The 24,894-nt window shown below is 33.5% G+C and overlaps 1 protein-coding gene across 2 annotated transcripts in view; it reads left to right on the forward strand.

Moving 5' to 3' along the window:
* The window catches only part of Rab3gap1 (RAB3 GTPase activating protein catalytic subunit 1), a 93,659-nt gene that overhangs the window by 37,057 nt on the left and 31,708 nt on the right, over window positions 1-24,894 (forward strand). For both annotated transcript variants that reach the window (XM_047545086.1, XM_047545087.1), the window contains exons 6-13: window positions 5,426-5,545; window positions 7,803-7,968; window positions 14,816-14,915; window positions 17,258-17,339; window positions 18,434-18,502; window positions 20,560-20,633; window positions 22,877-22,969; window positions 23,411-23,580. In XM_047545086.1, coding sequence (XP_047401042.1) covers window positions 5,426-5,545; window positions 7,803-7,968; window positions 14,816-14,915; window positions 17,258-17,339; window positions 18,434-18,502; window positions 20,560-20,633; window positions 22,877-22,969; window positions 23,411-23,580 — 874 coding nt within the window. The remainder of the gene's footprint in view (window positions 1-5,425; window positions 5,546-7,802; window positions 7,969-14,815; window positions 14,916-17,257; window positions 17,340-18,433; window positions 18,503-20,559; window positions 20,634-22,876; window positions 22,970-23,410; window positions 23,581-24,894) is intronic.

Below are 24,894 nucleotides of genomic sequence, written 5' to 3' on the forward strand. Positions count from 1 at the left end.
GAAAAGAGACCTGGACTTAACGTGCTCTCTCACTCTCATCATATGGATGCTCTCTACCTATTCTGGCACAGCAATACACCCTCGCCAGATGCTGGCACCTTAATCTTGGAATTTACAGTATCCAGAATTGTGAGAAATAAATCTCTGTTCTTTATAAAGTGCCAGTCTCAGATATTCTGTTTAATAACACAAAATGGACTTAGAAAACTGGTTCTGGTGAAGTAGAATATTACTATTAAAAAAACATCTGAACTACTAAAAAAAAATCTGAAAATGTGGAAGTAACTTTGGAATTACATAAGGGAAGAAACTGGAAAAATCTAGAAAAACAACTATAAAGCTTGTATTGTGGTGAACAGAATGTTAATGAAGATTCTGATGAGGACTCCAGAAAAGACTAGAGAAAGCCTGGAGTTTCTTAGTGATTACTTATGTGATCATGAACAGAGTGTTGACAAAAATATGAACAGCAAAGGCTATCATGTTGAGGCCTCAGATGGAAATTAGGAATAAGGTATTAGAAACTGGAATAAAAGCCATCTTTGTAATATAGTTGAAAATAAGTTTGCAGAATTAATTCTGTGCCCTAGGACTTTGTGGAAGGCATAATTTGTGACAAGTATATCTGGTAGAAGAAATTTCTCAGCAGCAAAGCCAGTCTGCTGCACAGCTACTTTAAACTGCATGGAGTGAGATGCAGTTTGTGTGTGTGTGTGTGTGTGTGTGTGTATACACGTTAGTTTTCAACTCCTTTGGGTAGATACCAAGGAACATGATCATTTTGGTAAGAATGTGTAGTTTTGTAAGAAACTGCCAAACTGTCTTCCGAAGCAGCTGTACCATTTTGCATTTCTATTAGCAGTGAGTTCCTGTTGCTCTACATCCTTACCAACATTTGCTGATGTTTGGGAGTTCTGGATTATGGACATTCTGATAGGAGTGTAATGATTTCTCTTTCTATTTGCATTTTCCTCACAATGTGATATATAGCATCCTACTATGTGCTTATTTGCCATCTGTATGTCTTTGGTGAGGTGCCTGTTTAAGGTCTTTGATCTATTTTTTAATTGAATTATTCATTATTTTTACTAAAATGTTTTAGTTGTAGATGAGTAGAGTACCTTTATTTTATTTATTTACTTTTATGTGGTGCTAAGAATCAAACCCAATGCCTCACATTCTAGGCAAGTGCTCTGCCACTAGGCTACAACCCCAACCCTTTTAAAAAAATTTTTTTTTTACATGACAGTAGAGTATGTTTTGAAATATTATGCATACATAAAATAAGTATGACATGTTCCAGTTAGGATTCCATTACTGAGGTTGTACACGATGTGGATTTATATTGTTTGTGTATTTATGTATGAGGGTAGGAAAGATAGGTCCAATTCATTCTATTGTCTTTTCTATTCCCATTTCCCCTCCCTTCCCTTCTTTCCCCTTTATCTAATCCAATGAGCTTCTAATCTTCCCCTCCCTTGTGGTGGGTTAGTATCCACATACCAGAACATTCTGCCTTTGATTTTTTGGAACTGGCTTATTTCACTTAGCATGATATTTTCCAGTTCCAAACATTTACCAGTAAATGCCGTAATTTTGTTCTTCTTGCCGAGCAATGTTTCGTTTGTATACATACCACATTTTATTTATCCATTCATCTGTTGAAGGGCACCTAGGTTGGTTCCATAGCTTGGCTATTACGAATTGAGTTGCTATATTCTTTTTTGGGGGGGTGGGAGGTACTGGGGATTGAACTCAGGGGCACTCGACCACTGAGCCACATCCCCAACCCTATTTTTGTATTTTATTTAGAGACAGGGTCTCCCTTGAGTTGCTTAGTGCCAGTCTTTTGTTGAGGCTGGCTTTGAACTCTAGTTTCTCCTGTCTCAGCCTCCTGAGCCACTGGGATTACAGGTGTGCTCTACTGTGCCCAGCTTCAGCTGCTATATTCTTATTTTTAGTTTTAAGGAAGATCTTTTTAAAAAATTATATACTTTGGACAATAGTTCTTTTCTGGTATGTCTTTTGTGAACATTTTCCCAGTCTGTGCTTGCCTTTTCATTCTCTTGACAGTGTCTTTTGCAGAGCAGAAATTTTAATTTTCCTGAAGTTCAAGTCATTGATTCATTCTTTCATGGATTGTGCCTTTGGTGTTGCATCTGAAAAATCATTGACAAAGCAAGGTCATCTAGATATTTTCTTGATATCTTCTGGGAGTTTTATAGTTTTGTGTTGCTTTTTCATCTGTGATCCATTTTGTTAGTTTTTTTGTAGAATATAAGTTCCATGTCTAGTTTTATTGTTTTTTTGCATGTGGATGCCCGGTTGTTTCAGCACCATTTATTGAAAAGACTTACTTTTTTCCTTTGTATTGCCTTTGTACCTTTGTCAAATATCATTAACATAGTTATGTTGGTTTGTTTCTATCTCCATGAACTAGATTATTTTAGATACTTCATATAAGTAGAATCATACAATATTTGTCCTTTTGTGATTGGCTAATTTCATTAACAAAATGTCTTCATGGTTCTTTTATGTTGTAGCATGTATCAGAATTTCATTCTGTTTCAAGGTTAAATAATATTTCATTGGATGAATATATTATACTTTGTTTATCCATTCATGTGTCTATGGACATTTGGGTCATTTCTGTTTTAGCTATTGTGAATAATCATGCTATAAGCCTGGGAGTGTCTACTTTTGAATCTTTTGGATATATACCCAGAAATGGAATTTCTAGAATAAATGATAATTCATGTTTAATTTTTAAAATAATGGTCATACTGTTTTCCACAGTAGTTGTACCATTTTATATTTTTACCAGCAGAAGTACAAGTTCCAGTTTTCCATATTCTCTTTATCATTGTCAGCACTTGTTTTCTGTTTTTTGTTTTTTGCTTTTGGACAATAGTCATCCTAATGAGTGTTTCAGCACCGTTTATTGAAAAGACTTACTTTTTTGGTCTTACAATGGCTTTGATTTGCATTCCCCCAGTGATTAGTGATGTTGAACGTCTTTTTATGTGCTTATTTGCCATTCATTTATCTTCCTTGGAATAATGCCTATTCTAGTTATATACTTTTGCCTTTTTTTTTTTTTTTTTTTTAAACATCTCCACTAATGTTTGTTGATTTGATGTGGGTTTAACCTTAGGTCTCAAGTAGACAGACCTACAAAGAAAATTACTCAATTACTTACCTTGACACTTTAAAGATTGTAATAACAGGAAAAAGATGTTAAAATTCAGAGAAGAGAGTATATATAATGAGGATGAGAGGGTAGTATTTGAGATAAATTTTTTAAAAAGGATTTGGATATTCAGTGATGGCAATAGAGACTGTATATGACTGGTGGAGGCAGAGGGGCATTCCAAACAGAGGAAACAAAGCACAGGGAATAGAAGGCATATTACCAAAAAAAAAAAAAAAAAAAAAAAAAAAAAAAAAAAAACTAAAAAGGAGTTTGATTTGGATAGCAACAGTTATTATATCAGTAATAACTTGTTTGTTGAAAATGCAAATGTCCTTATATCCATCAACTTCTAAGAATTTACTCCACAAATATATTTGTGGAAATAGTTCATTGAATAGTTATTGCAATAGCATAAAACTAGAAACAGAGTACTAATAAAGAGGGAATTAACTATTACCCTAGGTAAATGTATGATTACAAAAACGGTATGCCTCTACCTCATGTACAAACAGAGAAACAAGATGTATCCCATTTGTTTACAATAAATATGAATTTTTTAAAAAAGAGGCACAAAAGTATATAGTATGATCTTACTTGGAAATAGGATGGTCATGGACAGAAGGAACATTTCTGGAAAAATGCCAAGAAACCATCAATAGTGGTTTCACACTAGCGTGGGGAATGGCATGGGGGAATATTCATGTTTTCCTCCAAGAACCTTTGAAGAAAACTATTTTTAAAGATCTTTAGAGCTTGTATAATTCACTGCTCTGGGTTCCCTTCAATTATTTGTTGCTATGTCTACATACTTTTGATTTCAGGGGTAGAAGGGTAAAGGTGAACTGAGGAGATGAAAATAAGTTTTTTCATCTGAATTAGTCCATTTTTCTTTCTTTTTTTATTTTTTGTAGTTGTATATGGCTTTATTTTATTTATTTTTATGTGATCCTGAGGATCAAACGTAGTGCCTCACACGTGCTAGGGAAGAGCTCTGTCATTGAGCTACAGCCCCAGCCCAAGTCTGCTGCTTTTCTTTGCTATAATGAAATACCTGAGGCTAGGTACTTATAAAGAGGTTTGTTTAGCTCATGGGTCTGGGGGCTGAAAGTCCAAGCAGCATAGTGCCAGTTCAGTGAGGGTTCCCTGACCATATCACCTTATGGTTGGATGGCACCACAATGGCAGGAGCACATAGGAGAGGGAAAGATTATATGGAGAGACAGGAAGCAGAGTGGAAGGGAGGGATCAGTTTGGGATCTTCCAATAGGCCCTACTTAACAAAGATCCCACCACCTTTCAACACTACCACACTGTGAACCAAGCTCCTGATGAAAGAACCCTTGAGGGATATTCTCAAATCATCTCAAAGCAATAGGCTCATCTAAACAATGAACAGATTATGAATTAGACTTTTAAAAAATGTTGACATACAGCCCTTTGGGGTATTTCTTGAGGAAAATGTTCATTAAAATAAGCCTTCATAACCCTACATGTCCAGAGATTAAAGTAAATTAGGCAAAAAAATAATGCATTTCCTCAATTATTTTATTTTTAAAAAATTATTAAATGAGGAATTGCTAGGAGATGAATTTTTAGTAGGCAAGAACAGTCACCAACTTGACTTTCTTTTTTTTTTTTTTAAGTTTGGCAGCAACTTTGTGGTTTTAAATGACTTGGCAATTAAGATGTTTTCATTAATTTGGATGCCATAGCAGGAATAAGCTATTTTCTGATCATTTTGTGACTCCTGGGAAATGTGTGTTACCAAGTAAAAGAATACAAGAATTCCTTAATTAGGATACTTGGTAACTGTGTTCTCATTTTTAGACAGTATACATACATCATAACTGATATTTTCCTGCCATACAGGTAATCAGACTACTTTCCACATTGATGGACACATGCTGTCAGTTATTTAAAGCAAGATTTCAGTGCTTTTTTTATGTTGAAAACTTCTAAGGCAAAAATGTCATTTAATGATCTTTGTGATTCCAGCAAATTGCTTCTAATTTGTAAAGAATATAGGAGGATTAGTAGATAGATGATGGAAGTGCTTCTTAAAGAAAATTCAGGTTGTAGGTTCAATTGCCCTGGGTGGGTGGGTAGAAACTGGGTGGGTACCTGTAGTGCAAATCTGACTTCAGTTCCCTATAGGGAGAATTTTGTGTTTTTCAATTAATAGATTTTTGTATCTTGATATTTCCTACTTAATGCAGTGATTGTTTCTTTAAGGTATGGTCTACGTGAGTTTGTGGTGATTGCCCCTGCTGCACACAGTGATGCAGTTCTCAGTGAATCTAAGTGCAACCTTCTTCTGAGTTCTGTCTCTATTGCTTTGGGAAACACTGGCTGGTAGGTGGACATTTTGATAAACCTAGACAATAAGCTGAAAACTATTTTTAGTCATAATTTATGAAGGTAAATGATTAAATGATACTTTTTTACTAAAAGTAGAAAATTAGTACATATACTTGGATATTGTTATAATGGAATTTGGTATATAAGGACAATTAATAAAAACCTTTTAAAATGTCATTTCTAAAGGGAATTATATTAAAATATTCAATGCATACTTGAAACAAAGACTAAATTGTATTATTTTTGTGCTTTGCTTTCACAAATTTAGTTTATTAAATTGTATCTCAGTATCTAATTTTAAATTTTGAGGATACACTTATACAATTTTTAGAGTAACTTTTCAGAAACTTATTTTTAAGTTATTTTAGACCCTACTTTAAAATGGAAGTATTTAAGAACATGAAACTTGCTTAATTGTATTTCATTTGCATTGAAAGACTCTAAATGTAAACTTGCTAGAAAAAATTAATGTATTAGAGTGTATATACTTCACAGTATAGCCTAAGGGAATAATTATTCCCCCTTTCATTTTCTAAATGAAAAGAATGACTAGAATATTTACTAACATAGCAGTATTAACTTGGGAATGTATTTATATAGCCTGTTCTTGTTATTCAAGGTAGTTATGTTTTATAAAACCATCACACTGAATTATTAAAACCTGAACCATCGCTCCTAGGAAAATTACAGAGAGTTAGGTTCTTGTGAGCCTCTGGTCACAACATTTTTGTCCATCAGTTAATACATTACCTTGTTTTATGTTTGTTTCTGTTTATTTTTATTTTTTATTCTTTTTAGTTATACATGACAGTAGACTCCATTTTGATAAAATTATGCATGCATGGATTATATCTTATTCTAATTAGGACCCCATTCTTGGTGAGATTCATTTAGGTATTTTCATAGATGTACATAGAAAAATTAGATCAAATTCATTCTACTGTCTTTCCTATTCCTATCCCTCCTTCCCATCATTTCCCTTTGTCTAATCTACTAAACTCCCTGCCCCTGCCCTTTATTATGGTTTAGCTTCCACATATCAGCAAAAACATTTGACCTTTGGTTTTTGGCGGGCATTGGCTTATTTCACTTAGCATGATAGTCTCCAGATCCAGCCATGTACTGGCAAATGTCATAAAGTCATTCTTTATGGGTGAGTCATACTTCATTGTGTATATATACCCCAACTTCTTTATCTGTTCATCTGTTAAAGGGCACCTGGATTGACTCCATTGCTTAGCTATTGTGAATTGTTCTGCTATAATACATATTATTGGTTCAGGAGGATTGAACTCTCAGCCAGTAGTCCTATATTCTTTTGCCAGAATGAAACTCACCTAACACATGATTTTGTATGTAAGACTTATCACAGGGCTGGGGTTGTAACTTGGTGGTAGAGTGCTTGCCTAGCACGTATGAGACACTGGATTCAATCCTCAGCACCACATAAAAGTAAATAAAATAAAGGTATAGTGTTCATATACAACTAAAAAATTTTTTTTAAAGATACATCACTGCTTTCTTGTACACAGGAACACTACCTTCAGAACTATGCCTGGGGGTCATTTTAAAGAGTGAAATCACCAACAAAAAGGGTGTGCACACGCGCGCGCGCACGCACACACACACACACACACACACACACACACACACACATAAAAGTAGCACTTAAATAGATCATGAAAAGGATACTTATTTACATTTGGGTGAAACAAGAAGGCAGAACATTATCTTAGTTGAATTCAGCTGGAAATATGCATGTTAGATGACTCAAAATTTTGATGTTCAGCCCATGTCTATCAATGAATGTTTTGTGAGTACTGATTTTGGAATTACAAATAAATTTAGTGAGTAGGCAACTTTGCAGTTATGGAAATCTGAATGGTAAGGATCAATACCACATGATAGAAATATTTTATCACCAAGTTGATTTAATTTGTATTGTTTAATATTCATGAATCAGGTTTTAATATGAATTTGGAAAGACTAATATACAATCACTCAAGAAATTTTTCATGCTGCTTTTTATGACTTTTACTCATGTTTAAATAGAAAAGTTTCTGACTAAAGTACCACTGGAAGATAGTTTCTTCAGTTTATTAGCATAAAGAGAACAGAAACCCTTAAGTATCTTTGTGGTAAATCAGAATCTACTTTTAAACATTTGAGATTTAAATGACACAGGAAAATTTTAAGGTTTCGGAATTATTCAGTGTTTAATGATTTGCATTTTCTTCCTAATCACCTGCAGTCAAGTACCACTCTTTGTGCAAATTCATCACAAATGGCGAAGAATGTATGTTGGAGAATGTCAAGGTCCTGGTGTCCGAACTGATTTTGAAATGGTTCATCTTCGAAAAGTGCCAAATCAGTACACTCACTTGTCGGGTCTATTGGATATCTTCAAATCAAAGATTGTGAGTTGGCATTGATATTGTCGGTCTTACTTCAGAGCCAGATAAAAGTAATAGCAATTTGAGCTTATAGAAACATGCTCTGTACTCTCAATAATGTAATTGATTATAAGAAAATATAATTGACTAACAAATTACTATGTTTAAAGAAACAAAACACCCAATTAGGAACTAATTTTGTTTGTTCATTCTGTTAATGTTTATTGCCTGTGTTCCATTCCTTGATCTCTGAGAGTCATTGCCAGTCTCCCCAGCTTAGTGGCTTCAGGTGGCTGCTTGTTTGAGGCATTGACTGTGAGCTCTCCCTTTGGGTTCTGAATTTTTTTTTCAAGTCTTGATTTGATTTTTAGGTTTACTCTCTTTTATATTCTGTGACTGATAGTTGCAAGGCTAGCTGGGATGTGCTGAATATATCTTTGGTGTTCTATAAAAACACTATCACAGAAATATGAAGGACTTGCCTGTGCTGCTCTTCAGGAAAAATTAGGGTTTTGTTAAAGTTGACACCATCTCACATAAGTGATCAAATTTGGTTAACAAATTGACATCAAATAATGGTCTATGTATGTTAATTAAGGGCTGGGGATATAGCTCAGTTGATAGAGTGCTTGCGTTGCATGCACAAGGCCCTTGGGGGTTCAATCCCCAGCACCACAAAAAAAAAAAATATTAAAACAACGAACTGTGTTTTCTGACATAACAACACTGAACAGGATACATCATCACCTGTGTAGCATTCTTGCCAAAATGTTTACCATTAATTAAATGTGAGAAAACCATGACATATTTCAAAGTGAGTCCTACTTTATAAAGTAACTGATCTGGGTTCTTAAAAATGTCAGTATCTTCTAAATGTCTGTGATAGGCAAAATAAAAAGTGGGAACTGTTTAAAAGATAAGTGATGCATGATAGGTAAATGCAATGCATGATTCTTGATTAAATACTTGAGCAAAATAACAAAGCCATTAAGAATCTGATTTGGGATAATTGAGACAATTTTAACATGAACAGTCTATTAGAAAACAGTATCAATGTTAAACTTGAGTGTACTGTGTTATGGTTGTGTAGGATAATGTCCTTGTCCTTAGGTATTACTAAAGCTGAACTGTCATGATTCTTACAACTTTAAAAAGTTCAGCCAAAAAAAATCATTCATGCATGTGTGCCGTGGTCCAGCGCTAGCAGCGGTTAGGGGTCCTAGGTGGATGGGAGGCATTGGCGTGGTGGAGAAACAGCATACAGAGACACCAAGTGTTCTGAGGCTGAATCTAAATCTTTATTATTCACAGAATCTTTTTGTATGTTTTTTTTCTTTGGTATTGATTGCATCATTTCATGGTTTAAGAGTATAACTAATGATCTTTTTTAAGAAACATGTTCTTACTGCATTACTGCATGATAGTTTAAATTTAAAAAACAAACAAACAAACAAAAAAAAACAGTTCCCAGCAAGGTAGAGGGCACCATGCTCCATTTAGTTTTAATTTCCCTGAAAGAATACATCATTAAGTTTCTATAGAAGTTACCCTTTCCAAGAACTCTAATGTTAGTTATTAACAGTGGAAAGTTTTTGTTATTACTAACAGAGAATAGAGGAATCAGTTTATTGTTAATATTTATTCTATTTCATATACTCAATGGCGGACTAAAACTCTATTTTGATCTTTAAAGAACTAGACATAAGAAGAATACAAATTGTACTTATGATTAACTTATTTTTTTTTATTAAGTGGGAAAAATATCCTTAAACTTAATCATATACACTAACTAAGAAAGCAATGAAGACCAAACACCACATCAAAGCCTCAGACAAATACATTCTCATATATAACTTCTAGAGAATTTGTATACTAAAGAAATCACAGGCTCCTTACAAATTTGAGCAAATCATAATGGCTTATTTATGATTTCATCTAAGTATTAATATTAAACTTTACATTATTTTGTATCCCAGCACCATGAAATCTCCCAGTATTCTCTATAATCTGAATCTAAGGATATATTATTAGTATTAAAAGCAACTGCATATGGAAACATGCCACGCCTGTGTCCCCCAAGAGGGAGGATGATCTTTCAACAGAACCATGTCAAGTGTCGGATCCTCTACTCCAACAGAACCATGTCAAGTGTTGGAGTGGTAGGAAATAGATGCGGCACATGTGTGTTAATAAATAATGAACTTGGTAAAAGTTATATAGTTGTTCATTATATTAGTTCACCAACCTTTCTGAAGGTTTTAAAAATTTTTAATGAAATAATTACTGAAATTTCCTTTTTAGTAAATATTGTTTGTTATAAAAACATTTAGGGTTAGAATTTGAGCTGGAGATGTGGCTTAGTGTCAGAACTTGCCTAGTATGCGCAAGGCCCTGGGTTTTATCCCTAGCACACTCTCCCCCCTCCCCCCCAGTTAAAAAAAAGAAAAGAAAAATGTGTTTTCAGTGTAGTGGTATGATGACTACCATCTAGATAAACCCTTTGACATTAAAAAATGTATGTACCAGGTTAGAAAATTTAAGTAAAACTTCCTTTGTCCTCTTCTCTCTTCTCAAAATAACTACTGTTAGTTTCTTGTGATTATCTCCAAAAAAATAAATAAATAAAAATTGTAGCAGCATATATTTTGGAGCATGCCATGTATGTATGTAATTTTCAAAAACACTCTGGGTTCTGAAATATATAAATACTGCTTAATTTACATGGAATATTTTTGAAAATTTTTTTGGAAAAGTCAAGTATGTCTTAATTTCAACTCCATTAGTTTTCCTTTTCTCTCATCAGACATCTTTAAATATTTTTAAACTTTTGAAGTCAAATTTATGGTCTGATGCAAATATTACTTTATTCCTGCATCTTAAGAAAACATTAATGAATGTTACTTTCAGATCTTTTTTTGTCACCCCTTGATGTAGTTCAGCTTCTCTATGTTAATAGGGACTACCTTGATCTGTGGAGCCTGACTTAGATTTACGGATTTTACTTTCAAAAGTGATCCTAATCAGCTTATCACATCAGCTGTTAGTCTATCAGAATTTTAACAAAATTCACTCTTCTGATGTGAAACCTCTCTCAGAATTGATTTGAAAGGAATGGAACTTAAAATAATTGATACCTGGTTTGAGTACTTTGAAGTTTCCTACATAGTTAAAGTTACTCTGACTTTTTTTTTTTTTTTTTTTAACTAAAGAGTAATCTTTACTGTTTTTTTAGGTTGGGGATGTAGATCAATGATAGATGCTTGCTTAGTAGGCATGCATGAGGCCCTGGGTTTGATCTTCAACACCATAAAAAAAAAATTACTAAACAGATGTTAAACAACATCTATTTACGTGCCATAGACGTGCCACATCTTCACTGGTGGTTTATTTCATGTCACTGAGATCTGATTCTTAGAATAGGCTTCTTTTTGAGGGACCCAGTTTTTCTATTTGTAGTCACATAAAAGGCAACTTTTAATACCATATTCTAGATATATAAAAACTCGTAAACTTTTCCAATTTAAATATTCTTAGTTCTTGCAGATTCCTTACATTTCGTGGTTTTATAACATGATTATTGAGTTGGATAGTTGTCTCTTTTAAAACTACTTTTTTTTTTTTTCATTTCTGGAGACATTTTGTTTGTAGACTCATTCTGAGTAAGTTTTATTTAATTATTTTTACTTTGACTCATATCCATCTGATGATCTTATTGGTTGCTGCCTACCTACAGGATATTTCAGAACCAGGTCATAAAGTGGTGTTTGGAGCCTCTTGCTTTGTGGTAATGTTGGGTACATTTCATATCTAGCCTAAGAATCCTGGGTGGTTTGTTCATGTATGAAAGTGACTTTTTCCCCTCTCACACAGTAATGTACACTTTCCCACCCCTGCACCACCAGGTCCATAGCTTCTAATACCATAGCCATTGTACCAAGCAGGAGTGCCCTACCCAGTGTCTGACTTAAGCAAAGAAGCATGCAATCCCTTATTCTGGGTAGAATCCTTTGGTGCCTTCCATTTAATGCAGTCTGTATCTTATGCTGTCACTACCTTCTTTCTTACCTGTAGCTAACTAGGCTTATGCCTTGAACCCCACTTATCCCCTTGGGCTTTTTGTACCTTTTCTAGGGTCCACAAAGATATTTAGGTCATGTCTGATCCTGGCTGTTTCTTTGTAGATGCCTCTCTGTATTTAGCCACATTGTTTTGTGACTGGAGCAGAGGTTGTCAAACTGACCTTGTTATGGCTTCTTTGACAGTTTACACTTTTTATTATGGGTCAATGTTCATTTGATATCCGGGCCTGACTAAAAAGATGATATATATCCTGACCAGTCAAAATCTTACCCTGCTTGTCTAGGACACAGCAGCCTAAAATTAGATTCATTTTTTGTGGGGGCACACACCTTATATTGTGACTTCAGTATGAGTTTGAATTCAGTTAAAGCTACCTGTGACATTTATAGATGCTGCTGCTGAGCTAAATGTCACTTTTTACTTTGCTACTTAAAGTCTCCAGACCAGTAGCATTAGCAACACCTATAAAATACTTACATATGGAGAAAGGTATTCCATCTGCATTTTCAAGAGATCCCTCAGTGATTCTTGTATTCATTTTAGTCCAGTTCTACTAATGTATATTAAGCATTATGAAAAGAAGCTGAGATCGCAAGATATTTAGATGATGGTATTAATTTTATGATTTTTAGTGAACTTAAAGATAAATCTAAGTCTTGTTAACTGGTTCATTAATATAATCAATTTTGCATAAGTGACCATTAGTTTGTTTTAATCTAAAATTCTAGCAAAATATTCCAGACTAGCTTAAATTTGTATTTATTCTCATTTAAAAAGAAAAAAGACATTATCTCCCCAAACCTGGTCTTACATTTTTTTTTTTTTTCCTGGGGGTGTGTGCGACAGTGGTGGTGGTACTGGGATTGAACTCAGAGGCACTCAATCACTAAGCCATATCCCCAGCCCTTTTTTGTATCTTATGTAGAGACAGGGTCTCACTAAGTTGCTTAGCTACTCACTTTTGCTGAGGCTGACTTTGAACTTGTGATCCTCCTGCCTCAGCTCCTGTGCCACCGGGATTGTAGGCCACGGTACCTGGCTAGTCATACACTTTTTAATAGTTTTATCTTATTTAAAAGGTGGTTATTTTTTTTTTTTCACATTCAGTATCTGAAATCAATAGTAAAAAACTGTAAAAGGTATTTTGAAAGATCATTTTGCTTAATTTCATTTCCTGGTAGAAGTGTAAGCAACTTTATTTTAAAGTAATTTGCTTCCTGGCTTTTTTTTTTTTTTTTTTTTTTTTTTTTTGAAATGGTTCTCACTGTTGCCTCTGTGGACCTCCCACTCCTAGATTCAAGCAATCTTCCTGTCTCAGCATCCTGAATAGCTGAGACTATAGGTATGCACCCACATTAAATCATTTTTATCCCCTTACCCCTTTTTTTCTTTAGCTACACAATCTTTTCATCAAATGAAAACATTTGTGGAAGCAATATGAAGAAATTGTAGAAATCCTTGTATACACAAATATGTAAACAAATATACAGTGATTCTTTGAAGAGTTTACTTTTCCTTTTTTTAAAATCAGGTGTAACATTTGCCAGTACTGTTCTTATGTTAGGGTCTTCCCTCTTTTTTTATTTTTTATATTTTACAGACTGCATTTTGATTCATTATACACAAATGGGGTACAACTTTTCGTTTCTATGGTTGTAGACGATGTAGATTCACACCATTCATGTAATCATACATATACATAAGGTAATGATGTCTGTCTCATTCCACCATCTTTCATACCCCTGCCCCCTCCCCCCTCTCATTTCTCTCTACATAATCTAAAGTTCCTCCATTCTTCTCTTACCCCACCCCCATTATGTATCATCATTCACTTATCAGGGAAAACATTTGGCATTTGGTTTTTTGGGATTGACTTATTTCATTTAGCATGGTATTCTCCAATTCTATCCACTTACCTGCAAATGCCATAATTTATTCTTCATTATGACTGAATAATATTCCATTGTGTATATATACCACAGTTTCTTTATCCATTCATCTGTTGAAGGGCATCAACGTTGGTTCCACAATCTAGCTATTGTGAATTGAGCTGCTGTAAACATTTTTGTGGCTACGTTACTGTAGTATGCTAATTTTAAGCTTTTTCTCAGCAAAGGATACAATTAATAATGTGAAAAGAGAGCCTAAAGAGTGGGAGAAAATCTTTTCTACATGCACTTCAGATAGCACATTAATCTCCAAAATTTATAAAGAACTTACAAAACTTTACACCAAAAATACAAAGAACCCAGTCAATAAACTGACCAAGGAACTGGACAGACACTTTACAGAAGAAGATAAATAGATGATGAACAAATATGTGAAAAAGTGTTCAACTTCTCTAGTAATTAGATAAATGCCAATTAAAACAACTCTAAGATTTCATCTTACTCTAATTAGAATGGCTGTTTTTAAGAACACAAGCAATAATAGGTGTTGACGTGGATGTGGGGAAAAAGGCACACTTGTACATTCCTGGTGGAGTTGCAAATTGGTGCAGCCACTCTGGAAAGCAGTGTAGAGGTTCCTCAGAAAACTTGGAATGGACCCACCTTTTGACCCAGTTATCCCACTCCTCAGTTTCCCTCTTGATTTCCTAAATTCTGTACCTTTGGCCTAATAATTTCAGTGATTTATTTTTCCTTTTTAACAGCAAGATTATGCATACTATTGTTTAATATTATATGCTAGGTTTCATAAGGGCAGTATTTTAGCCCTTCTGTAAGTTTGAAATTTTGATGTTGAAGGGTCTCATCATTCACATATTATTGTCTTTTCATGTATCTCCTAGGGATGTCCTTTAACTCCATTGCCTCCAGTTAGTATTGCTATTCGATTTACCTATGTGCTTCAGGATTGGCAGCAGTACTTTTGGCCTCAGCAACCTCCAGGTGAGATCATTTAGAACTGTATTTAAATTGTCGAATATAAATGGAAATGAAAATATATTGAGAAATTTAAAACATTTAACAATGCTTTCAGTGTTTTACATGGAAATATGTAATTGGTTTTTTGTACTTGAGATTGAACCCAGAGATACTTTACCACTGAGCTACATTTTCAGCCCTCTTTATTTTTTTTATTTATTTTTATTTTGAGACAGGGTCTTGCTAAGTTGCTTTGGGCCTTGCTAAGTTGCCAAGACTGGCCTTGAACTTGCAATCCTATTGCCTCAGCCTCCAGAGTTGCCGAGATTATAAGAATGTGCCACTGTACCTGACTTGTAATTCATTTTAAATATTGCTGATTTTATTACTTTATGATTTTTTTTCTTTTAACACTCTGTAGATTTTCTAGAGACAGCATTGCTCGTTATTTGACAGTTTGTCTTCAAAAGCTATTTTATAAAGCTCCCATGTGCTATAAATTACTATGTAGTGCTATAAAATACTATGTAGTGAATGTTAAAAAAATGTCTGTTTTAAGAGTATAATGAGAGAAGCCACCCTCATAAACCAACAGGCAGAAAACCTTACATAGTATAGTTTGAAGAGTACTAAGTAAAGGAAAGAAGAAAAGTATGTATGTATATACACACATTTAAGGGGAAAATAAAAGAATATTTTTACTTTAACTTGCATTTTATAAAAATATACTCAAAGTCAACTTGCTTACTCGATGCAGTTAATTCTTTCAATAATCGTTAAATATTAGCCAGTATAGGCCAGTCTGTACCAAGGACACAAATATGAATAAGACAATTTTTAAAAATTGGGAATAAAAATAATAAGTACCTCAGAGGATTGAAGGCCATGTAAATTCTTCATATTTCTTTTCTAAGGGGAAGGGACTGACATTTAATGTGGCTAGATGCTGTGCTTGGCATTTAATATAATGTTTTATGTAATTCTCATTTACCTATGAGGTAGGTATTATGTTTCTTAGAAAATGTCTCTTAAAGAAGAGTGAGTTGGGCTGGGGAGATATCTCAGGTTGTAGAGTACTTGCCTTGCATGCACAAAGCCCTGGGTTTAATCCTCAGCACCACCAAAAAAAAAAAAAAAAGAACAGTGAGTTACTGGCCTAATGTCATGGGGTCACAAGTTGACCAACTTTGCATTGACACCCTAGTCAAACTCAAATTCCCTTGTATTTTTTATTCTCAATCTGTAATTTAGTTAAAACTTTTGTACAGTTATATTTTAGTAATATTTTAACACTAATTTTATAAAAAATGCTTCTTGTAATTTTTTTTGCAATTTTGAGGCTCTTAAAAATTCACATCTTATAATAAACCAATCATTGTGATATGTATTGTAAGCATACTTTAGTTAGGAAAATGGAATGAATTGGCTGGAGAAAACTTAACGACTCAAGTAATTAAACCATATTAATGACTAATTTTAGTAATTTAGGGTATAGATAATTGTCAAAGATAAATTAAGCAAATCTTGGAAGACTTTAATTTTAGGAATCTGTATTGTAATATAAATAATTAAAACCCACCATCTGTATTATTTCAGAGAAATAAATCCTTTTAATGTCTTTTTAAGAAGCATTAGGGGCTGGGGCTATAGCTCAGTGCAGAGTGCTTGCGTAGCACGTGCGAGGCACTGGGTTCTATCCTTAGCACCACATAAAAAAATAAACAAATAAAGGCATGATGTCCATCTACAACTACCAAAAGAAAAAGAAGCATTTATTAGTTCCTCAGGAGAAATGGAACTGAGAAGGGTGATTTACCCTCAGTTTTCCCCTGGTCTCAGGGAGCATTCATAGTGGAAAGGAGATTCTTTTCTGAACTTCAGATATTTCCATCAACTGTCAACCAAAATATTTTATTAATAAAGACAGATCTGCTAATTTGTTTTTCAGAAATTATTGAAATTATTGATAACAAAACTGATGAATGTAGGTTGGTGATTACAGTTTTTAATACTCAGATAATCTTTCTTTTTAGGTTATGTTAATAGCTTTCTCAGAATATGTAAAAAAGTATAGTAATAATATTCTTTTGAGTAATAGTTAAGGAATATTTCAGGTTGGTAAAATTGAGAATGCATGAATTGAAACACAGAAGGAAATAAGTAAATCTTTTTACTTGTTCTCAGGGGATTTCTTTAATATTTGCCTTTGTGTTGTAACATGCTTTAACTTGCAAACAATGTTATTCTGTGTACTCTTTTATAGGTACTTTTAAAGCTGTTATCTTCCAAAGGGCTTAGCCTAACTAGATTAGATTGTTATTACTCTATTTTTTGCCAAATAATGGAAAAATATTTATTTTGTTTAGATATAGATGCCCTTGTAGGAGGAGAAGTTGGAGGCCTGGAGTTTGGCAAGTTACCATTTGGTGCCTGTGAAGATCCTATTAGGTGAGAATTTCATACTGTCATTTGAATTATAGGATTACTTTACTTTTAAAATTTATATTGATATTGATTTTACCATGCTTTCTGATATAGTAGGCTACTGGAATGAATATAGTACTGGAAATAGGGAACTACCCATTTTCTTTAATTGATAATATTACATGAAAACGTTCTGAAATTCAGTATTTTTCTGTCATAAGTTTGGCAGACTGGCCTATGGGCCAAATCTGACCAGTAGTTTTGTTTTGTGTGACCAGTGAGCTTAGAATGGTTTTTGTATTTTTAAGGAATATAAAAGAAAAAAAGTCTAAGAATATATTGGAGATGGTACCTGTCTTATAAAGCATAAAATAGTTAATCTCTGGCCCTTCGTAGAAAAGGTTTTCCAACTCCTGACTATAACGTGATTTTTCAAAATTGAGATAGAATTCACCTATCATAAAATTCACCAGAGTATACAATTCAGTGTTCTCTGATATTTATAGTTTGCAACAATTATCACTGATTAATCAGACAGAATGTTTTCGTTATCTAAAAAAGGAAAAAAAAAACTTTTGCCATCATCTGCTCCTCAATCATTTCAGCCACTCCATCTCTAAGGAAACACTAATCTACTCTGTCTCTATGGATTTACCTATTCTGAATATTTCATATAAATGGTGTCATACAATATGTGACCTTTTGTATCTGACTTCTTTTACTTAGTATGGTTTTTCTGAGGTACATCCATCTTGTGGCTTGAATCAGTACTTGATTGTTCGTATAGCCATAAATATGCCATAGTATGGATATAGTGTATACCACATTTTGTTTATCCATTCATCAGTTAATGGACATTTGAGTTATCTATACTTTTTGGTTATGTATATATATATATGATGATTTTTATATCTGCAAAATATGAACTTCATGTGGATGTGCTGCCATTTGCTAATAAACCAGTTGTTTTCAGTTTATTATACATAACATCACTTTTAACATACTTCTATGTACATCCTTGGTTATTTCCCAAGGACATATTTCTAGAAGTAGAATTACTGAGTCAGAGGATATACCTATAAATATCAAAGGTTTTGATATGTTTTGTTTATTTTAAGTGAGCTCCATTTAGCAACTACATGGCCTCATCTGACTGAAGGAATCATTGTGGATAATGATGTTTATTCGTAAGTACACTTAAAAACTTTCAGAATAAATTAACTACCAAGTGGTTATTTATTTTCCATTTTTTATACTCATTTCCCATTTTTTTATATTCATTTCTAATAAGGTTGGTTAAGTTTTTTCAAATTCTTTTTAAAAATTTGTTCTAATTAGTTATACATGACAGCAGAATGCACTTCAACTCACTGTACACAAATGGAGCACAACTTCTCATTTCTCTGCTTGTAAAATGAGGCAGAGTCACACCAGTAGTGTAATCATACATAGAGTGATAATGTCTGTCTCTCTCCACCATCCTTCCCCTTCCCCCATCCCCTCTCCTTCCTTCACTCCCCTCTGCCCAATTCAAAGTTCCTCCATTCTTCAATAGCCCCCGCCCATTATGGATCAGCATCCACAGATCAGAGAATACATTTGGCCTTTGATTTTTTGGAATTGGCTTGTTTCACTTAGCATGATATTCTCCAGCTCCATCCATTTAACTGCAAATGCCATAATATCATTCTTCTTTAAGGCTGAGTATTGTGTATATGTAACACATTTTCTTTATCCATTCATCTGTAGAAGGGCACCTAGGTTGGTTCCATAGTTTTGCTACTGTGAATTGAACTGCTGTAAACATTGATGTGGCTGCATCACTACTGTGGTATGCTGATTTTAAGTCCTTTTGAGTACGAACTTAGGAGTGGGATAGCTGGTTCAAATGATGGTTCTATTCCAAGTTTTCTAAGGAGTCTCCTTACTGCAAATTGCACCAATTTGCAGTCCCACCAGCAATGTGTACCTTTTCCTCCCAATTCCTCAACAACACTTAATGTATTTTTGCCTGTATTCTTGATAATTGCCATTCTGATTGGAGTGAGATGAAATCCTAGTTTTGATTTGCATTTCTCTAATTACTAGAGATGTTGAACATTTTTCGTATATTTGTTGATCAATTGTATATCTTCTGTGAAGTGTTTGTTCAGTTCCTTAGCCAATTTATGATGAATAGCCATTTTTTGTTAATATGGATTAGAGAAGCATTTTAGGTTGCTGGTTTTCCTTAGTTTAAGAATAATGAACAACTTGAATCTCACTGTGTTTTAGCAAAGATGTCTCTAAGATTCAGTGTATAATTCTTTTGAATTTTTCTTATAAGAAGGATTTCATAAGTAATTTGAAGACATGGTGATCATCAGAATGTATGAGAATAATATTTGATCATTAAATGTTGTCAATAATAAAACATCCATGCTCTTTACTTCTGTGTGTGCAATGACTTCAAAATTATAGCAGACATTCTCCAGGAAGAATGTAGCCAAAGAAGAAGGCAATCTAATATCTTCTCATTTGATGCAAAATAGTAAGAAATAGGATACTTTTTCTTTTAATGAAGTACATTTGTTGTATTCGCTGATGGTCAAATTAAGTTGAAAACTCTTAATTAGATTATTTAGGTGTAAAAAAAGTAAAGCTACTATAATCCTATTTAATAAAATAGACAATATCTTGATGGTTTATCTTTATAAAGTTTATATCCTTTGTGCCAATTAACCTATTTTTTATGGCTGCATAGTGTCCCATTAGATGAACCCACTGTGATCTATGTGAGAAAACAGGGTACTTTTTGATTTTGTACAGATTTTTTTTTTTTTTTTGGTCTTTTTTTTCTTTTTCTTTTTTTTATTTTTTTTGTGAAACAGTGATATGATAAACAGGTTGAGACAATTGTGCATACTTTTTTTGTCATTCCTTTTTTATTCTTTTAAAAATGCATTTATCTCATTAGGTTATTAGTGTAAATTGTTTATTCAGAATCATTTTTATGTATTTTAACATTTTGATTTTTGGTATTCCATTTATCCAAATTTTTTGTTTTGATCTAAGAACTTGATTTATTAAAATTTTACTTTTTAAAAGTTTATTTAAATGGCCATGTCTGAATAACAGTAGGTTAAGAGAAGCAAAACGAATTGCTTTTCCTTCTATAGAATGTTTTCATTAGACTGTATTTTGAAAATTTCATGATTCTTGCAGATTGTCATAATTAGAATTTATTTATTGTTTCGCATTCTAGTGATTTGGATCCTATTCAAGCACCCCATTGGTCTGTTAGAGTTCGAAAAGCTGATAATCCTCAGTGTTTGCTAGGTAAGATGTAATATGTTCCTTTTCTGAAATGCCATCAATCTACCTATTTTCCAAATTAGGAATACTGAATACATTCTTTATACTTTATTTCACTTATCAAAAAAAATTTTTTTAACATTATGACTTCCTCAGTTAACACCATGTAGAAAAAAATCTTTGCTGACAGTACTGAATCCTTTTTAAATAGCAGTAGCAGGATTTCTGATTATCCTTCTGTTTTAATGCATCTATACCTCAGAATTCTCCAGTATTATATCGCTGTTTTAATTTTTCTTATTCCTTCATATTACTTCCTTATCTTCCTTCAGTGGCTTAGTCTGTATCTCCTAGTTAATAGATCCTTTTGTTTCTTTTGTTGTCCCTCTGGACCTGTGGTGTGTGATGATAAAGCATTGATAACAGCCCCTGTGATTCTGTATAATTGTATCATATCTGCAAACCTATATTCTTTTATGAGAAAAGAGTTGTAAATACACCTTTTGTATCTCACAGGGTTATTTGAAGAATTAAGTGAATTAAAATAAGTTGGAGTACTTCAAAAAGTAGTAATTGTTCTTCAGGTTCCATGTTTGGAATTGTCTCTCTCTCCCTTTTTATAGGTGCATCTCTTTTTTGAAGTCTTCTTAATCCCTCTCCTCCATGTACCTTTCCATGTTTTCCACCTTATATTTGTACAAATGAAAATATTCTATTCTTTTTGATCATGGTGCCTTAACTGCATGCATATCATCTTATGTATTACTATTCAACTGATGGAGTTAGTAAATATTTATTTATTAATGACAATGCATTTCTCTAAAGCATTCTTTGTTGAGCTCTTTATCATTTATCATATGATATTCATCAGATGATAATTAGCAATTGTCATTTGTGCTATTAGTGAAGAAAATTTCCTGCCCTTGGTGAGTTTGGGGCCTTATAGTTGATATGAAGAGTTTCAGAGTTAGACAGGTTCACATCCTGGTCCTACCAGTTTGACCAACTTTCTTAATCTTTTTAAGCCTCAGCATCCTCATCAATAAAATAGGTAACAAGAGTGCAGACTTCACAGGATTATTGGGAGGATCAAATCAAATCATATGGGTATATGTATCCCACTTAACACAGTGCCTGTCATATAGTAACAGTACAATAAATGATTTCTGTTGTTTTATCATTGAATTATTTCATTAAATTTACTTACTAAATTATTTCCTTATACTTTAGTATTTCTCATCTTCTGACTTGCATAATTTCAGATGACCTTAGAATTGAAAGTATTCTCATTTCAAATTACTGTTTCATGATTTCATCCTACCTTTTTGACTAACTTTTATGACTAGATAATAAAATTTTCCTGCCCTTCTGAAGATATCTGGAAAATGTTCTAGATTTATTCAGAACTAGTTGGTAAATTCTAAAACTTAGATGTATACCTTATTTTATTACTAAAGATTCTCATTAAACTTCAATTTTTGGTGTAAACATAATTCATCGAACCTCTTTAGAATTTATCAAACCTCTTTCTACCTTCTCATATCAAGGACACAAAGCGTAGCATTAATATGTAACAGAAGCTAAAATATTTATCCCACATGATTTCTTAATCCTCTAGAAATATCTTTTGTTTTGGGGGAGGGGTTAGGGATTGAACCCAGAGTCCCTTTACCACTGAGCCACATCCCCAGCCCTTTTTAATTTTTAATTTTGAGTCAGGGTCTCACTAAATTGTTTAGAACCTCATTTAGTTACTGAGGCTGGCCTTGAATTTGTGATTTTCCTACCTTAGCCTCCCAAGTCACTGGGATTATAAGCATGTACTACCTTGCCTTACTAGAAACATATCTTTTTAAAAGTTTCTTTTTAATTTGTATTTTTTAATGGATTCAGAGTTCTATGAGATACAAAGAAAGAAGACTACATACACGTAGTATATTGTTACTTATACAATTAAGATAAGTAGACAGTATTTGTCTTGTTGAAGCATATAAAAAATACTTAATGTTGTTTGGTAAAATTTTTTTTTCCCTTTCATTCTAGAAGGAATTCTAAGGAAAAACTTTTCAATATCCTGGTGGGGAGACAGGAAGGAAGAATAAGACTAGTTTTGAAATAATATTAATTTTAATTTTCTTTGGGGGAAAAAACTGATTTCTTTTTCTCCTATATTTTAGTTAATAGCTTTTATGAGAGGATATGTACTTTATATGACTGGTCTCTTTCAGTTAAGTAGCAGACATAAGTAACATTTTCTTTCTATATAGGTGATTTTGTCACTGAATTTTTTAAAATTTGCCGTCGAAAGGAATCAACTGATGAGATTCTTGGACGATCCACATTTGAGGAAGAAGGAAGAGGTGACCTACTTTTCTTTTTCAACATAATTTCAAACATCTTATCCAATTTCTTTGGCACATTGTCTGATTTTTTTCATCTATTTTTTCTTACTTTGAATTAAGTTGGAGAAGTAAGTTTCAATGAACTAGACAGCTGCCATTTTTTCTAGGCTCTATCTAGAGCCTGTTATACATTAAGGGCATTTAATAAATTCACCAAAAATGTAAGATATTTTGAAAAGCAGGGTTTCAGAGATTAAGTCTTCTAGGGAGAAATAAATTGTATGACACTTTTGCAATTCATGCTTGCATACAAAACTGACTATGTGGACTAAATGTAATTCTGAGACCACATAACACTATAGAGAAAAGAAATATTCTATACTCTTGATTGATTTGCTCATCACTCTAACCTGCTAAGGTTGGTAACATAATTTGTATTCATATCTACTCTTTTTATAGAAATTGCAGATATAACTCATGCGTTGTCAAAGTTGACAGAGCCAACACCAGTTCCAATTCATAAATTATCAGTTTCAAATATGGTACACACTGCAAAGAAGAAAATACGAAAACACAGAGGTATAGAAGAGTCACCATTAAACAATGATGTCCTCAATACTATTCTCTTGGTAACTATTTTATTTTTGTATGTCTCTATGTATAACATTTGTTCATTATATATTCAGTCCCCTCTATGTGGCAAGCACTAGATTGGAAATGTAACATGAATAAAACAAACTCCCTGAAGAATTCTCACTTATTAGTGGGAAGAAAGTAAGTTAATAATAGTTGCAATCCCATCTGGTATGTGTAAAGTCAGGCAAAGGGGCAGTGACAGTATAACAGGAGGTACATCTGTCTCTGGGCAGTGGGAATCAGGGAATGCTTCATGAAGAGGGATGCTTGAACTGAGTCTTGAATTAAAGAAGACTTTTAAAGCAGAGGAATAGCATGTTCAATAGTTGGTTTTTTGTAGGTTATTTCCTTGGGAGTGATCAGGGATGAGGCTGGAGAGTAGCAGGTAACCTGCCATGCTGAAGTGCTGCACTTTATCTTAACATTTTAATACTATTTTAAGCAGATGATCAACATGATTAGAAATGTGTTTTCAAAAGGCTTCTTTGACAACAGTCTAGGGAAATCTTTATAGTGAGGACTAAAGGAATGTAGAGGGCTAGGATGGCTCCTAGACATAGTGTGGTTGGAGTGGGCTCAGCCTGGGAGCTACATAGGCAGAGGTTAATTCTGACTTACCATACAACTTCTAATAATCACTTTAGTTTCCTCATATCAAATGAGGCTAGCAAAACTGAGATTGTCATGAAAATTAAAGGACCTTCAACTGCCTGGCATTTAATAGGTCTTTGATAAATGATAGCTAGTCTTAGTGTAATTGTAATTATAATTATACTTCTGGCAGTTTATGCATTAAGACAATCTTGGGGAAAACTTTTTTTTTTTATTGTAAACAAATGGGATACATGTTGTTTCTCTGTTTGTACATGGTGTAAAGGCATAACATTTGTGTAATCATAAATTTACATAGGGTAATGTTGTTTGATTCAGTCTGTTATTTTTTCCCTTCCCCCCCACCCCTCCCACCCCTCTTTTCCTTCTATACAGTCCTTCCTTCCTCCATTCTTGCACCCCTCCCTAACCCTAACTCTAACTCTAACACTAACCCCTCCCACCCCGCATTATGTATCATCATCCACTTATTAGCGATATCATTCGTCCTTTGGTTTTTGAGATTGGCTTATCTCACTTAGCATGATATTCTCCAATTTCATCCATTTGCCTGCAAATGCCATAATTTTATCATTCTTTAGGGCTGAGTAATATTCCATTGTATATATATATACCACAGTTTCTTTATCCATTCATCAATTGAAGGACATCTAAGTTGGTTCCACAATCTGGCTATTGTGAACTGAGCAGCTATG

This window comes from Sciurus carolinensis, chromosome 3 (genome assembly GCF_902686445.1).
Source record: "Sciurus carolinensis chromosome 3, mSciCar1.2, whole genome shotgun sequence".
NCBI lineage: Eukaryota > Metazoa > Chordata > Mammalia > Rodentia > Sciuridae > Sciurus > Sciurus carolinensis.